Below are 18,092 nucleotides of genomic sequence, written 5' to 3'. Positions count from 1 at the left end.
TGCCCACGACCCTACACAGGATAAGCAGTTACAGATAATGGAGGTATATTCACGGTGGTATAAGTGGTTCTGGGTTCTGCAAGAAGGTTCTGGGTTCAAGCCCAGCGGCTGACGAGGGCCTTTCTGTCTGGAGTTTGCATGTTCTCCCCGTGTCTGTGTGGGTTTCCTCCGGGTGCTCCGGTTTCTTCCAAAGACACGCAGGTTAGGCTAATGGAGCACTTGCATGTGACATCACAGCCGATCCAGATTGTGACAGACGCCATCTTGTCGGTCAAACGCCATATTCCGCCTTCTACTTCTGCTGTTACTTCTACCTTTTCTTCTGGAAAAACCTACTATATACAATTCTACTACAACGGCTGCGGCTACAAGCTCTCCCTACCTGTGCACGTTTTTTATGTTTTTTGTGTGTATTTTTGCGTGTTGTTCGTCTGTATCGGACTTCAATATCCACTACAACCGTATGGACTTACTGGACATTGGTTTCCAGCAGAAAATGACGGTTTGTAGCGATTTCCATCGCATGCACAACATTCCGGACGAGAAAAAAAAAAAAACATTCCGGACGAGATAGCGAGACCAGCGGGGTCTCCATGGATTGTTATCGGAAGCAAAGCGAAGGAGGCGGAGCCGGGAGCGGAAGCAAAAGCGAGGCTACAGGCAGAGCCGGCCTGTTGACTAAGCTCAGAAAACAGTCACTCAAACCTCCACTGCCAAGCCTCTACCTCTCCAACACCAGATCCATGTAAACAAGACGGACGATTTGGAATTACATCTGGAATTACCTTATTCTATTCTATAATCGGCTGGTCAGTGCTATACTCAATACTTAAGTGACTTACCCATCCAATGAGGAATCTTGTTTACAAGATGCCACATCTGAGTCGCTGACAAATCCTGAATTTCTGTAGAGATAACTCTCCAGAGATTTATAGGCACGCAGTGCTTCACCACTGAACAGCGAGGGAAAGTTGATGAGGTAATTATACACGTCCAGGTATTCCGCTGGCAGTTCAAAATCCACTGACACGGTCGTGAAAACTCCGTCCGGTAAGCCATAAGGGTCACAAATCTGTAGATCGTTTATTTTAGACATATATCTAGTTATCTGTTCATTAGAAAAATGAGCCGTGTAGTCCGTCGGTTGAAATTGATCCATTCTGTACACGAGTGCAGCAGTATTCAGCGGTGTTTTTGACCGACAAGATGGCGGTTGTATACTTTCCGGTCACGTGACTGCAAGATCTCTATTGGTGGCTCTAAATTGTCCATAGGTGTGAGTGTGAATGGTTGAGAGGAGAAAACCTCTATTATAATCCAGTAGAAGGTAATGGGAAACCACTACTGTAATGTTCCCTAGACACTTTGATGCCTGAAGCCATCAGCGCGGCCACGTCACTGTAGTCATATGCCAAAATGTGTGTGTATATATGTTTCATTTCACAATATTTAATGCGTAAAAAAATGAAATGTTTCAACATTAAAAAATTACTATAAACAGCAGTAAGCCATAATAAAAGAAACAAAGTCAATATTTGGTGTGAGACGACTTTTTGCTTTAAAAAAAATAGCAGTCTCAGGTCCAGTGAGTGCAGTTTTATGCGGAAATGAGCTGTAGGTTTTACTGAGCATCTTACAGAACCAGCCACAGTTCTTCTGGACACTGACTGTCACATTCGCGTCTTAATTTTGCCCCAAAACCCGGTAGCCTTCGTTATGTTTTCTTTTTTAATCTGAAAAGTGCTCTTTTATGTAATGTGCTGCTCAGGTACAAACATTTTCTTTCTGTAACATTTAATTTTGTGCTGGAAAACGAAGGTTTGGACACTAAAATGTTTTTGTACTGACTCGATAATGTAGGAGTCATAAAATAGAAATCTGTAACAAAGTTTACATGAAAAAAAAATAGGGTGCCAAGACTTCCTTGTAAAATAATCTGAAATAAATGTTTTTTATGACTATTTGGATCCATAGGTGAAACTGTTCATATACATTCAAGACAAGTTTTAATTACTGTATATCCTTAGCTTGCTTTTGTCAAAGACTCGATCTTTCAAACTTAACAATCCAAAACAAAATATCAGCTATCATAGTGTCAGTGAGTTCAGGTATTTATAATCTCATCTCATCTCATTATCTCTAGCCGCTTTATCCTTCTACAGGGTCGCAGGCAAGCTGGAGCCTATCCCAGCTGACTACGGGCGAAAGGCGGGGTACACCCTGGACAAGTCGCCAGGTCATCACAGGGCTGACACATAGACACAGACAACCATTCACACTCACATTCACACCTACGGTCAATTTAGAGTCACCAGTTAACCTAACCTGCATGTCTTTGGACTGTGGGGGAAACCGGAGCACCCGGAGGAAACCCACGCGGACATGGGGAGAACATGCAAACTCCACACAGAAAGGCCCTCACCGGCCACGAGGCTCGAACCCGGACCTTCTTGCTGTGAGGCGACAGCGCTAACCACTACACCACCGTGCCGCCCAGGTATTTATAATACCTCCAAAAAAGACGCAGCGTTTCCTGATGAAAGGACATTCAGGACTAAACCTTTCCTAACACACTAAATTAAGAGTCAAATTTCGAAAAGTCCCGAAATAGATAATCATTGTACAGGTAATCAGTGAGAGCTGTGCAATGTTTTCAAAATTCTGCCAAGCTTCGCTGACAGAAATAGCACTAACCTAGGTGTGATCTCATGTACCAAATGAGTCAGTCAGCTCTATTCGGAGTCGCACGATCTGAATGGCACACAGTGTAAAATCCTGATGATTATGTACAGGACCCGGCCTGTCACTCATTAGCATATTCACACACTCGCACCCACGAATGTGGGGCATACTGTGTGTTTAGCAGACCTACAATAAGTACACTTTGTTTTGTGCAGGCTCAGCAGTATCAGTCAGTGTCAGTATGAATGCCTCTGTGAAGGATCGTGGTGGTGGTGTGTTGGAACCAGGCCTGTGCGAAACCCTTTGAAAATGGTATTGATGACTGAATGCTGAATATACCGTACTCCAAAATGTATTCAGTAATGTATTCCTTTAAAATATATGAAAAGAATTGCCACATGGCACATTTTCAATGCAACTGTGCTGCATCATCAATCCAACTGAAGTCACACTGTCCTTTGGTGTTACTGGTCGTAAGTTTGCTTTGTGTAATGCATCATAATGGGTAATTACTTTTTGTATAGAATGCGTTAGGATCCGAATAGCACAAACAGACTAGAAGCTCATGCAATTGATATTGATAAGAGAGAAAGAAAGCAAAAGTTAGCTGTGATCTCTGTGTGGGCGGGATGTCAATACTCGCGCCCCTGTCAATCAAACATACCTGATTTGCACTTTCCATCAAGAGTGTTCATTTAGCATGAGCAACAGTTTGAAAAGATGTCATGGAGGAAGCACGAGTTAGCCTTCATCCTGGCCGGTCAGTAGTCCGGTCATACTAGAGGAAGGGAATTGGTAGAGAAAAAAAGGAGAAAGTACGGTTAGAGAAAAGTGTTATACTAGTGAGTATAAGAATATAATCAGGATCATTTCAAACCAAATTTTGTAAAATGCTGGAGTGGGAGTTGAATACAGGATACAAACTTGTAAGCTTTACATGAAATTGGTTAAACGTGAACCAGATCAACCCATCATCATAGTTTTGTAGCAGAGATAAAGATCACAGCAGGACAGGCTTGGAAAATCAATCACAAGCGAGCCGTGACATCGGTATGACAATTTTTCTGGCTTAAGCACCGGCTGAATACAGCTCTCCCTCCAAAGCCACTGCTCTAAAACACATGAACGCGCACCGCCTGACTACAGCTCTCAATCCAAAGCCACTCCTCTAAAGCACATGAACACGCACCGCCTGAATACAGCTCTCCCTCCAAAGCCACTCCTCTAAAGCACATGAACATGCACCGCCTGACTACAGCTCTCAATACAAAGCCACTGCTTTAAAACACATGAACGCGCACCGCCTGACTACAGCTCTCAATCCAAAGCCACTGCTTTAAAACACATGAACGTGCACCGCCTGAATACAGCTCTCCCTCCAAAGCCACTCCTCTAAAGCACATGAAGGCGCACCGCCTGAATACGGCTCTCCCTCCAAAGCCACTCCTCTAAAGCACATGAACGCGCACCGCCTGAATAGAGCTCTCCCTCCAAAGCCACTCCTCTAAAGCACATGAACACGCACCGCCTGAATACAGCTCTCCCTCCAAAGCCACTGCTCTAAAACACATGAACGCACACCTCCTGACTACAGCTCTCTCTCCAAAGCCACTCCTCTAAAGCACATGAACACGCACCGCCTGAATACAGCTCTCCCTCCAAAGCCACTCCTCTAAAGCACATGAACGCGCACCGCCTGACTACAGCTCTCAATCCAAAGCCACTGCTTTAAAACACGTGAACGCGCACCGCCTGACTACAGCTCTCAATCCAAAGCCACTGCTTTAAAACACATGAACATGCACCGCCTGACTACAGCTCTCCCTCCAAAGCCACTCCTCTAAAGCACATGAACACGCACCGCCTGAATACAGTTCTCCCTCCAAAGCCACTGCTCTAAAACACATGAACGCGCACCGCCTGACTACAGCTCTCAATCCAAAGCCACTGCTTTAAAACACATGAACACGCACCGCCTGAATACAGCTCTCCCTTCAAAGCCACTCCTCTAAAGCACACGAACACGCACCGCCTGACTACAGCTCTCCCTCCAAAGCCACTGCTCTAAAACACATGAACGTGCACCGCCTGACTACAGCTCTCCCTCCAAAGCCACTCCTCTAAAACACATGAACGCGCACCGCCTAACGACAGCTACCTCCAGCTGTAGTCAGGCAGTGCACTTTCATGTGTTTTAGAGCAGTGGCTTTGAAGGGAGGGTTGACAGAAATTTAGTGGGTGGAACAAGTCCACAAGAGAGAGCGTTGGGAGGAGGAGGAGGAGCATGGTGCATCATAATGTAAACAACAAACATGGCTGTTGTCAGTACTCGGAGCTGTCATCTAGCTTGCTAGCTTGAGCAATATGTCTGTCATATGTCTGCCTAGCCTTATGGAAGATTCCATTCACGCACAATGAGTGCACAAGCAGAGTGAGCACAGGTAGGTAGGTAGACAGGCACGTAGGCCATCCAGTCATCTCACCGAGACCAAATGAAATGACTGGACGGGTTTTTCACAGCCCTACGACTGCCACAGATGATGGACTTTTTTCTTTTGGTTGTCAGAGCATTTGGTTTATTCACTGCTGTCGAGATGTAAAGAGAATTTCAAGAAATAAAACAAAAATGCTTCTCAAATAAATTACCTACCCTGCCTTTAGGAATGAATAGAAGATTGGACTTGAAATACTGAGGGCAGGAAGGGTCAAAACCTGGAGCAGACACTATAATTATGAGGGAAAAAAATGAAGTGCAGAGAAACTCAGGGGAAAATCAGTGAAAATACAATAGCAAGAGGGCGCCGTATCAAAACAGGGCAGAACAGAACGAAGCAACTGCAAGGATGCTAGTCATGACAGATTAAACCAATTAAATTTTACAAATACACTCACTGGCCACTTTAATAGGAACTTGTTCTTGATTGTAAGATTCCTGTTCTTGGCTGCAGGAGTGGAACCCAATGTGCTCTTCTGCTATTGCATGCTGAGATGCTTTTCTGCTCACCACGGTTGTAAAGAGTTGCTATATCCTTCCTGGCAGCTCGAACCAATCTGGCCATTTTCCTCTGACCTCTCTCTCTTATCAACAAGACATTTCCACTCACAGAACTATCGTTCACTCAGTGTTTTTTTTTTCTCGCACCATTCTTTGTAAACTCTAGAGACTGCTATGTGTGAAAACCCCAGGAGATCAGCAGTTTCTGAAATACTCAAACCAGTCCATCTGGCTCAAACCAACACCCATGCCACAGTGAAATGAAAGTCATACTTTGAGATCACAACTTTTCCCATTCTGATGTTTGAAGTGAACATTAACTGAAGCTCTTGATTTGTATCTGCATGATTTGATGCATCGTGCTGCTGTCAAGGGATCGGCTGATTACAGAACCGCATAAAACAGCAGGTGGATGGGTGTTTCTAATAAAGTGGCTGGTGAGTGTACACTGGACGTTATTGAGAATTAAACCCCTTCATGGTAATTCAAGACCTCTTCACTTTGCATCAGTGTCCTGTGTCACCCTGTCGGGGTTTATTTCGCAGTAATTGTGCATTATCCCTTACTTACTGCTGATTATTTTACTCTCACCGCATACCTCGTCATGTTTTATCTCTCACACTGCTGTTCGAAAAAAAATTTTTGTGAAGTTCAAACTTCTGCTCTTTGCTCCCATTGATGATGTCGAGGGATTTGGTATAAATAATCTCGAAGGAATAGGAAGACATGTCATAGACTGTGCTTTTAGGAATTAAAAATAGAGCTTGTTTTTGTATAGACGTTTAGGTCTCATACTTTTAGTTTTGAAGTTATGCACTTTGAGGCATGTTCGAATTGAAGGCCATCAGAGACTCGATCAGAATTTAGGGTTTGATTCTAAAAAGGCCCGAAAGCTTGTGTTTCAGCTCAGAAGTTTAGATTTGAGTGAAATGTTGCATGATGACATGCTTTTCTGCTCACCACGGTTGTAAAGAGTTGCTATGAGTGCAAGGGATCGGCTGATCAGAGAACTGCATAAAACTGCAGGTGGATGGGTGTTCCTAATAAAGTGGCCTGTGAGCGTCTGTGCAGCAGTTAAGGACTGTTTACTTAAAAACCGAGAATATACAGTAAGTAGGCAGTTAAGTGAAATTTTCCGACCCAAATTCGCAGCGCTTTAACAGAATGGTCAGTGTAGGTTCACACAGCTTTGCTTTTAGTCATCTATATTTCTAACAACAGCAGGATCCTTTGTCAAAGGTCGCACTGCGGCACTCAAAGGCAAAGGCTCATGTGGTACTTGATGGACAAGTACATAACCATAGCAAAGTCATTCAGTGATTTTATTTAGAACTCTACAAAAAAAAAAAAACCTTCATGACTTTGTCTTCTTTTTTTGGTCCACTCTTTGAGTCCTTCTCGAAACTTTCAAAGTCAAAATCATCCATTGTGAGTTTCCCATGACTGCTTCAATCAACAAATCTGAGTGGGCATTGTTCTTATCGTTCTCAGACAGCCTCCTCAAACGAAACCGTAGAACCGAGAATCAATCGCATTGATGATTGTGCAAATGACATCAGACTGAAAACACAAATAAGGCTGCTTTTCAAAGAGCGACTTCTTGGTTTTTTTTCTTTTAAGCACTGACAAAATCGCATTTCTGCCATCCTTGAAAGAGGTCAAGAGCAGGTGAAGAGCAATAGCCAGTGTCTTCAGTACCTCAATAATACTTGAGGAAGGTAATTTCATGAGGCTGTAACTTTCCAACTCTGAGACATTCACAAAACTGTCTTTTGCACATCAATGCATTCCGAGTTTCAACATGACACAGTGGGAATCATTTCCATTCCCCCAACCCAATTTTTAGCCATTTTTTCCGTTGCTAAAAGAGACATAAGTGCCTTGTTCCAGACTGCCGAACACTCAACCATGGCACTACGGTGCATTTGGCTCTACGTGACTTCACTCTGTCATCACCTTGTTCCCCAAATTGAACAAAGTCATCTATCTGATCCTTATCATCCTCAAAATTCCTTGAAAGCCTTTCCAAAGTTGCTTCCATTATCAGTGACCTTCTCAGATTGTTCTTTCAAGTCTTCTTTTATTTTGTGAAGGACACGACTTATACCCATACCTGTCAACTTTGAGGTTTGAAAAAAGGGGATATTTCCCAGATTTTTAACTCAAAATAAGGGAAAATTTTGGAAAGTCATACCCTTCACCAAAAGTGGGTGTGTAGTTGAATGGGGGCAATTTTCTATCTAGTATTTGTGATTTCCTGTACTCTGGTGCATGTTAGTGATAGCCAAGACCCAAACTCAATATGCTTATGGTTTATAGAGTGCATTTGTGAATAAACTATACATTTATTTTTATTTGCTTTCAGTTATTTCCCAAATTAAGGGCTAAAATACGTATCTTATGTTAAAATAAGAAAGGTCATTATATAACCAGTCAATAAATTCAATTCCATTGCAATTTATTATGGTTTTACCATAGTCATGGCCTCGGAACACTAGATAGATAGATAGATAGATAGATAGATAGATAGATAGATAGATAGATAGATAGATAGATAGATAGATAGATAGATAGATAGATAGATAGATAGATAGATAGATAGATGATTTAAAATGGGTAAGTTTCAGATAGAAAATAAAATAGATAATGAGTGGATAAAACAGTTAATACACCAATTAGTTTACACTAGGCTATTTATGAGGTCTTAGCCAGGACATACTTAATGTAAACATGTGTAGCTTACCTTTGATTATTTGGGAGGCTTTCGTTTTCCCCATGGAAAATTTCTTTGCGATGGAAGAGTCTGGGAACATTCCAGCCACGCACTTGTTGAAATCATCAAAGAAAGAGAGGCTAATGTTTTTCTTAGCTATTAGCATCACCATCTTCACCTCAGACCTAATCAGTGTTGCCAGATACTGCTGACGTTTTCCAGCCCAAAATATGTTCAAAACCCGCCAAAATGCACTTGAAACCGCCCAACTTGGGCGGGAAACCACCCAATCTGGCAACACTGGACCTAATCACTTGTTTAGCCTTGCCTCCGGACGTAGTTATGTAATTACTGATGCCTGAGAGGGCGGGGACGTGAATTCGTGGCCCGACTTCCTGCTGTAAACTCCTGTCAGAGGCGCATCATGAATTCTGGACCTACCGACTTTTTTATATTGTGAAAATACGGAACTTTTATATAATGTGAAAATACGGGATATTTTCGGGAAAATAAAAAAACGGGAAGACAGCGGGAAATAAGTCAAAATAAGGGATTTCCCGGGAAAAACAGGAGGGTTGACAGGTATGCTTATACCTTCAATCAAGTTTTTAAAAGAGAAAAAAAAATTAAATCAGAACATTTTTGGGTGCAGTGCTGTGCTTCATGGTGTCCAAACTTTCCTGAATAATTTTTCCTCTTGAGTCTGGATGATGCTTGTGCTGGATGGCCCCTTTTGGGTCGTATCTTTATATAATGCAGTTACTAGGTTTATTAGGTTCACTACAACATACTCCAGAGTTGTAAACTAGGTGACCGCAGCTTTTACCTCAATTCCTTAATTTCGCTGGAGTGAAGTGAGCACTCAGAAAAATACTGTAGCAGAGCAGATTAATGTCGCTGATGGGAAAAACTGACTAGTTCAGCGACTCAAATTTTTTAAACATGAAACTTCATCTTCAGGAGGAGAACCTTTCCTGTAGTTCACCAGGAGTCAAGTCAAGTCAAGTTTATTTTTATGGTGCTTTTAACAATAGACATTCTCGCAAAGCAGCTTCACATGAGCTAATTGTGAAAAAAAACCTCCCTCAGCCGACACGAGGAAGAAATCTCAAGAGGAACCAGACTCAAAAGGGAACCCATCCTCATTTGGGTGATAACAGACAACATGATTATAAATAACTCGCTTCTATAGCAGTGTCCTATATAGTCACAAAGTATAACTGTGAAACCAGGAAATTCATTATAGTTTTAACATGAAGTCTGTTTTGTTGAAGTTATAAACTGTTCATTGATGGAAACTCGAGTGCAGAACTGTTCATGACAACCACAATCCTAAAGTTAGCAAGTTGACTGTAGTCCTCAGACATTAAAGCATTACTGTAAGTCTCCAGAGCCATCTTCCAAGTGCGACTTTCGACTGTCCATATGGGGCCGTCCTCTACAGGAGCAATGTGATGAGACTCCAGCCAGACGTAGGGCATCAGGATGGATCGGGCAGGTCCGAGGTGCAGAACAGGTCAGCATCTCGATCTCAGGATCGACGTGTAACTCAGAAGGACAGACAGGAGGAGGGTAATAATATCCAGGGGGCCACTAGAGGATTTTCAAATCTTAACCAATTTTAAAACATCGGAAGACCACAGACATAATGACAAATTTAAGTGATTTTTAATATTTTGATCGTAAGAACGCAAACAAAACAGATGATCCAGTCAAAACACAGGATCACACATTTTGTATTTATACTAAATAACTTCAGAGTGGAGATTCCAAGGACTTGGGATTTCACAGAAATGTGACTTCGGAGCAAAACAAACATGTGGCCGGACTGTTGTCCTCAGCTGGTTGCATTTGCATGTGCTACAGATATGTTTTGCACCGAAAAACAAAATACGAGAAAAAAAACTGTGGATGAAGTCATGGCTGAGAAGAAAGAATCAGCATGTATACAGGTGTACAGTCCATTTTGGAGCACGGGTTGGAAACATTAGGAAATAAAGTTTTATTGTTAGTCTCAAGTGCAAGCTACTGCGACAAGTTAACATTATTGTTATTTGTACACAGGTGGAGATGAGGGGGCGGCACGGTGGTGTAGTGGTTAGCGCTGTCGCCTCACAGCAAGAAGGTCCGGGTTCGAGCCCCGTGGCCGGCGAGGGCCTTTCTGTGCGGAGTTTGCATGTTCTCCCCGTGTCCGCGTGGGTTTCCTCCGGGTGCTCCGGTTTCCCCCACAGTCCAAAGACATGCAGGTTAGGTTAACTGGTGACTCTAAATTGACCGTAGGTGTGAATGTGAGTGTGAATGGTTGTCTGTGTCTATGTGTCAGCCCTGTGATGACCTGGCGACTTGTCCAGGGTGTACCCCGCCTTTCGCCCGTAGTCAGCTGGGATAGGCTCCAGCTTGCCTGCGACCCTGTAGAACAGGATAAAGCGGCTAGAGATAATGAGATGAGATGAGGTGGAGATGAGAGTGAAACCTGTGATCATTAGAAGTGTAGTCATTTCTACACAAGTACAGAACATCCAGTTGGTAATGCATCCCAATCAGCTCGTTCTCATTGGTTATTTCTGCTCAATATTCCATCATAGTTCCTTTCACGCTACCAGAATTTCAAGAATTCCAGAATTTGAAACCCAGGAGACCCCAATCCAGTTGGGAATATTAAACCAGGAAATTTTGAAATTACGCGGTTATGAAATGTCATCATTATACATTAATATGAGATGTTCTAGACTAAAAAATAAGTGGACTTTAGTTTTAAAAAACCATTAAAGTTGTAACATCAGTCCGTTGGGGCATTTCCCCGGGTGCGGCCATACTGGATTAGTCAGATACATGGATGTATTAGGAGACAAAAACGAGGGTGACACTGTGTGACGTAGGATTCCACACTTCTTCTTCATTCCGTCCTGGATCCAAGACCTTCATGGTGGCTTCATCAGGTAAGGCAAGAAAACGTTACTCCTGGAAAAAGCAGCAAATTGTGCAGTGAGCATTTTACAGAAGGTTGTTTTGTGGAGGACTTGTATGAAAAAAAATCACTGGGAAGAAGCGAGACACGAGGCAGAAACGACAACTGAAGCCAGACACGATCCTGACTTTGTTTCACCACAAATCACCAGCAGCAGGACAGCACACTGTGTCACGCATCAAACAGATGGAACAGCAGATAATTTTTTTTAAAATAAACAGGCAATAAACTAGCTACTCCTTTATTTTGATTCCTTTTCTAATCCTGTACTGCCATAATTTTTGTGGAGAAATGCAAACAAACTGACCGAGAAGTCATCTCATCTCATCTCATTATCTCTAGCCGCTTTATCCTTCTACAGGGTCGCAGGCAAGCTGGAGCCTATCCCAGCTGACTACGGGCGAAAGGCGGGGTACACCCTGGACAAGTCGCCAGGTCATCACAGGGCTGACACATAGACACAGACAACCATTCACACTCACATTCACACCTACGGTCAATTTAGGGTCACCAGTTAACCTAACCTGCATGTCTTTGGACTGTGGGGGAAACCGGAGCACCCGGAGGAAACCCACGCGGACATGGGGAGAAGACCGAGAAGTCATGCTAGACCAAAATATTATACTATAGTTTAGTACAAATGACACACAACTGCATGGGATTAAGGCACAATCAGCGCACCTAAATAAGGACTCAGAATGCAGCCTTACTTTGTGAAGTAGAGTGGTGCTTGAAAGTTTCTGAACCCTTTAGAATTTTCTATATTTCTGCATAAATATGATCTAAAACATCAACAGATTTTCACACAAGTCCTAAAAGTAGATAAAGAGAACCCAGTTAAACAAATGAGACAAAAATATTATACTTGAGGAAAATGATCCAATATTACATATCTGTGAGTGGCAAAAGTATGTGAACCTTTAGGATTAGCAGTTAATTTGAAGGTGAAATTAGAGTCAGGTGTTTTCAATCAATGGGATGACAATCAGGTGTGAGTGGGCACCCTGTTTTATTTAAAGAACAGGAATCTATCAAAGTCTGATCTTCACAACACATGTTTGTGGAAGTGTATCATGGCACGACCAAAGGAGATTTCTGAGGACCTCAGAAAAAGCGTTGTTGATGCTCATCAGGCTGGAAAAGGTTACAAAACCATGTCTAAAGAGTTTGGACTCCACCAATCCACAGTCAGACAGATTGTGTACAAATGGAGGAAATTCAAGACCATTGTTACCCTCCCCAGGAGTGGTCGACCAACAAAGATCACTCCAAGAGCAAGGCGTGTGATAGTACGCGAGGTCACAAAGGACCCCAGGGTAACTTCTAAGCAACTGAAGGCCTCTCTCACATTGGCTAATGTTCATGAGTCCACCATCAGGAGAACACTGAACAACAATGGTGTGCATGGCAGGGTTGCAAGGAGAAAGCCACTGCTCTCCAAAAAGAACATTGCTGCTTGTCTGCAATTTGCTAAAGATCACATGGACAAGCCAGAAGGCTATTGGAAAAATGTTTTGTGGACAGATGAGACCAAAATAGAACTTTTTGGTTTAAATGAGAAGCGTTATGTTTGGAGAAAGGAAAACACTGCATTCCAGCATAAGAACCTTATCCCATCTGTGAAACATGGTGGTGGTAGTATCATGGTTTGGGCCTGTTTTGCTGCATCTGGGCCAGGATGATTTGCCATCATTGATGGAACAATGAATTCTGAATTATACCAGCGAATTCTAAAGGAAAATGTCAGGACATCTGTCCATGAACTGAATCTCAAGAGAAGGTGGGTCATGCAGCAAGTCAACGACCCTAAGCACACAAGTCGTTCTACCAAAGAATGGTTAAAGAAGAATAAAGTTAATGTTTTGGAATGGCCAAGTCAAAGTCCTGACCTTAATTCAATCGAAATGTTGTGGAAGAACCTGAAGCGAGCAGTTCGTGTGAGGAAACCCACCAACATCCCAGAGTTGAAGCTGTTCTGTACGGAGGAATGGGCTAAAATTCCTCCAAGCCGGTGTGCAGGACTGATCAACAGTTACCAGAAACATTTAGTTGCTGCACAAGGGGGTCACACCAGATACTGAAAGCAAAGGTTCACATACTTTTGCCACTCACAGATATGTAATATTGGATCATTTTCCTCAATAAATAAATGACCGAGTATAATATTTTTGTCTCATTTGTTTAACTGGGTTCTCTTTATCTACTTTTAGGACTTGTGACCACTGTATTGCGTTGTTGTGACACATTACCGAACCTTGTTTTCTGACTGATTTCCTGGTTCCTCGTTTTTGACCCTGCTTCTGTCTACGATATTCTGTTTGCGTCTCGCTCGACCTTTTGCCTGTTTTACCGTTTATGATATACGCCTGCCGATTTGGACTGTTTGCCTGTTTGCACTTTTCTTTATAATAAAGATCTTCTGCACTTATATCCGTCTCCAACCATCCCTGACAGAATATTTCGCCCCGCTGTGCTCACGGAAAATGACATCATGCACGATGGAGTTATGGCGGCCTCCTGACAAAAAATAGTCCCGTCTATTTTTATCCCTTTAGTGGTTATATCATTAAGAACAAATTCAACATGCAGCTTTTTTTTATTTACAAAAGGGCAGGCATAAAGACTGAGCTCAATTTGTTTCTTTGCGAGATATTTTCTTTCAGATTATATCTGTAAACCCTCAGTCCTGACCAGCCTCAAATCGTACCCAAAATCTGCCCAATTATCCTCTTGTATGAGGCCAGCATAACTTCAATTGAACTCTCTCTGCAATATCTTTACCTGCTTTAACAGAATAGGCAGACTGATTTTTACTTTGTACTGTAATTCATATTTATTTTAAGTTATTTCATTTCTAAATGTCAAAATGGATGCTTCTGTGTTTCCACGTCGTAAAGGCGCTGCCATCGCCTTCCATTGTTGTGTTTGTGGACCATCTGCTGTTTACCCTGTACATTGTGTGTGGGGGTTGATTTTAAAATAGCTTCTAAAATGTATCATGTACTCAATACAGTTCAAATCCCAAAATAATTCTCAAAGTAATTCTTGAAACCGAAGACATCAACACTATGAAATAACAAATGGAATGGAATTATGTGGTAAACAAAAAAGTGTTTAAAAAAAAAAGTTTCATATTTTAGATTCTTCAAAGTAGCCAGCGTTTACCTTGATGACGCTTTACACGCTATTGCCGTTATCTTAACCAGATTCATGAGGTAGTCACCTGGAACGCTTTTCAATTAACAGGTGTCTCATCAAAAGGTTTGATCTGACAAAACATGGTTCCAGAGATACAGCTTTTCTTTTGTTGCTACACAGATAGGATCTGGATATGCGATGGTGAGATTTGTTATCTGTGCATGCAGAAAGCACATGCTGATTGCTGATTCCAGTGGTGTAAATTGTAATGTGATCTACATGGTACTGACTGCAGTCGATTAGTAGTAGATTGTGATGTAACAGCATTGTGATGATGTTGGTCTGTACATTTCTGGGCCCTAAGAAAGAACTTACTCAGCCACACAAATCATGTTCTTATAAAAATATACCTGCATCATATTCGGTTGGTTCTACCAATGATCATCTTCTTTATCCCATAGATGAAGGGCAAAGGCCATGGGGCACCACTGATGACATTTTAACAGTCCGTCATTGGTGTGTCTAGGGCATTTAAACTTGGCAGAGCCCATCCCTCTTCAAGCTTGATCAAAGGACAATTTAGAGTAGCCAGTTAGCCTAACTGCATGTCTTTGGACTGTGGGGGAAACCCGGAGCACCCAGAGGAAATCCACGCAGACGCTGGGAGAACGTGCAAACTCCACACGGAAAGGCCCCCATCAGCCACTGGGCTCGAACCCAGAACTTCCTTGCTGTGAGGTGACAGTGCTAACCACTACACCACCATGCTACCCATCTACCAATGATGAAGCTCCTAAATATAAATTTCCAGATTATCACACCAGAAAATGAACATTAGACCATTAAGCTACTTGGCAGAGTGAAAGGTTTAAAATCTGGAAAATCATTTCTTCATTGGTTACAATCATCTAAGTTTCTTATAGTTGCTAACTGAAATTAACTGTAGGGGGTTTACATGATTAAAAACAGGCTACTGTTGTTATAGCTAGTAGTAACAAGCTAGCAACTAGCACTTCTTTTTTCAGATAATGTACTAGCTAGCTACTAGCTAGCTCCTTATTTCAGATACTGTACACTTCTTAATTTCAGATACTGTACTAACTACTACTAGCTAGCTCCTTATTTCATATACTGTACTAGCTACTACTAGCTAGCTTCTCATTTCAGATACTGCACTGTACACTTCTTAATTTTAGATACTGTACTAGCTACTACTAGCTAGCTTCTCGTTTCAGATACTGTACTGTACACTTATTACTTCAGATACTGTACTAGCTACTACTAGCTAGCTCCTTATTTCAGATACTGTACACTTCTTAATTTCAGACACTGTACTAACTACTACTAGCCAGCTCCTTATTTCAGATGCTGTACTAGCTAGCTACTAGCTAGCTTCTTATTTCAGATACTGTACTGTACACTTCTTATTTCAGATACTGTACTAGCTAGCTTCTCATTTCAGATACTGTACTAGCTGCTACTACTAGCTAGCTTCTCGTTTTAGATACTGTACTGTGCACTTCTTAATTTCAGATACTGTACTTGCTACTACTAGCTAGCTTCTTATTTCAGATACTGTACTAGCTACTACTAGCTAGCTTCTCATTTCAGATACTGTACTAGCTAGCTACTAGCTAGCTTCTTATTTCAGATACTGTACTAGCTACTACTAGCTAGCTTCTCGTTTCAGATGCTGTAGTGTACACTTCTTAATTTCAGATACTGTACGAGTTACTACTAGCTAGCTTCTTATTTCAGATACTGTACTGTACACTTCTTATTTCAGATACTATACTAGCTACTACTAGCTAGCTTCTCATTTCAGATACTGTACTAGCTACTACAACCCCGATTCCAAAAAAGTTGGGACAAAGTACAAATTGTAAATAAAAACGGAATGCAATGATGTGGAAGTTTCAAAATTCCATATTTTATTCAGAATAGAACATAGATGACATATCAAATGTTTAAACTGAGAAAATGTATCATTTAAAGAGAAAAATTAGGTGATTTTAAATTTCATGACAACAACACATCTCAAAAAAGTTGGGACAAGGCCATGTTTCCCACTGTGAGACATCCCCTTTTCTCTTTACAACAGTCTGTAAACGTCTGGGGACTGAGGAGACAAGTTGCTCAAGTTTAGGGATAGGAATGTTAACCCATTCTTGTCTAATGCAGGATTCTAGTTGCTCAACTGTCTTAGGTCTTTTTTGTCGTATCTTCCGTTTTATGATGCGCCAAATGTTTTCTGTGGGTGAAAGATCTGGACTGCAGGCTGGCCAGTTCAGTACCTGGACCCTTCTTCTACGCAGCCATGATGCTGTAATTGATGCAGTATGTGGTTTGGCATTGTCATGTTGGAAAATGCAAGGTCTTCCCTGAAAGAGACGTCGTCTGGATGGGAGCATATGTTGCTCTAGAACCTGGATATACCTTTCAGCATTGATGGTGTCTTTCCAGATGTGTAAGCTGCCCATGCCACACGCACTAATGCAACCCCGTACCATCAGAGATGCAGGCTTCTGAACTGAGTGCTGATAACAACTTGGGTCGTCCTTCTCCTCTTTAGTCCGAATGACACGGCGTCCCTGATTTCCATAAAGAACTTCAAATTTTGATTCGTCTGACCACAGAACAGTTTTCCACTTTGCCACAGTCCATTTTAAATGAGCCTTGGCCCAGAGAAGACGTCTGCGCTTCTGGATCATGTTTAGATACGGCTTCTTCTTTGAACTATAGAGTTTTAGGTGGCAACGGCGGATGGCACGGTGGATTGTGTTCACAGGTAATGTTCTCTGGAAATATTCCTGAGCCCATTTTATGATTTCCAATACAGAAGCATGCCTGTATGTGATGCAGTGCCGTCTAAGGGCCCGAAGATCACGGGCACCCAGTATGGTTTTCCGGCCTTGACCCTTACGCACAGAGATTCTTCCAGATTCTCTGAATCTTTTGATGATGATATGCACTGTAGATGATGATATGTTCAAACTCTTTGCAGTTTTACATTGTCGAACTCCTTTCTGATATTGCTCCACTATTTGTCGGTGCAGAATTAGGGGGATTGGTGATCCTCTTCCCATCTTTACTTCTGAGAGCCGCTGCCACTCCAAGATGCTCTTTTTATACCCAGTCATGTTAATGACCTATTGCCAATTGACCTAATGAGTTGCAATTTGGTCCTCCAGCTGTTCCTTTTTTGTACCTTTAATTTTTCCAGCCTCTTATTGCCCCTGTCCCAACTTTTTTGAGATGTGTTGCTGTCATGAAATTTCAAATGAGCCAATATTTGGCATGAAATTTCAAAATGTCTCACTTTTGACATTTGATATGTTGTCTATGTTCTATTGTGAATACAATATCAGTTTTTGAGATTTGTAAATTATTGCATTCCGTTTTTATTTACAATTTGTACTTTGTCCCAACTTTTTTGGAATCGGGGTTGTACTAGCTAGCTTCTCGTTTCAGATACTGTACTGTACACTTCTTAATTTCAGATACTGTACTTGCTAGTACTAGCTAGCTTCTCATTTCAGATAGCCTACTGTACACTTCTTATTTTAGAAACTGTACTAGCTAGTTGGCCACTTGCA

At 41.9% G+C, this 18,092-nt stretch overlaps 1 protein-coding gene across 4 annotated transcripts in view; it reads left to right on the top strand.

Annotated features, from left to right (window-relative positions):
* LOC132871743 (CUGBP Elav-like family member 5) overlaps positions 1 to 18,092 on the top strand; it is a 472,273-nt gene that overhangs the window by 446,898 nt on the left and 7,283 nt on the right. Inside the window, exon 9 of one of the 4 annotated variants that reach the window (XM_060906213.1) lies at positions 5,631 to 5,644. The exons of the other annotated variants lie outside the window; for them this stretch is intronic. Coding sequence (XP_060762196.1) covers positions 5,631 to 5,644 — 14 coding nt within the window. The remainder of the gene's footprint in view (positions 1 to 5,630; positions 5,645 to 18,092) is intronic. 4 annotated transcript variants of the gene reach the window in all.

This window comes from Neoarius graeffei, chromosome 23, assembly GCF_027579695.1.
Source record: "Neoarius graeffei isolate fNeoGra1 chromosome 23, fNeoGra1.pri, whole genome shotgun sequence".
Taxonomy (NCBI): Eukaryota; Metazoa; Chordata; class Actinopteri; order Siluriformes; family Ariidae; genus Neoarius; species Neoarius graeffei.
The sequence above is the reverse complement of the archived record's forward strand: the minus strand, read 5'-3'. Positions and strand labels throughout refer to the sequence as shown.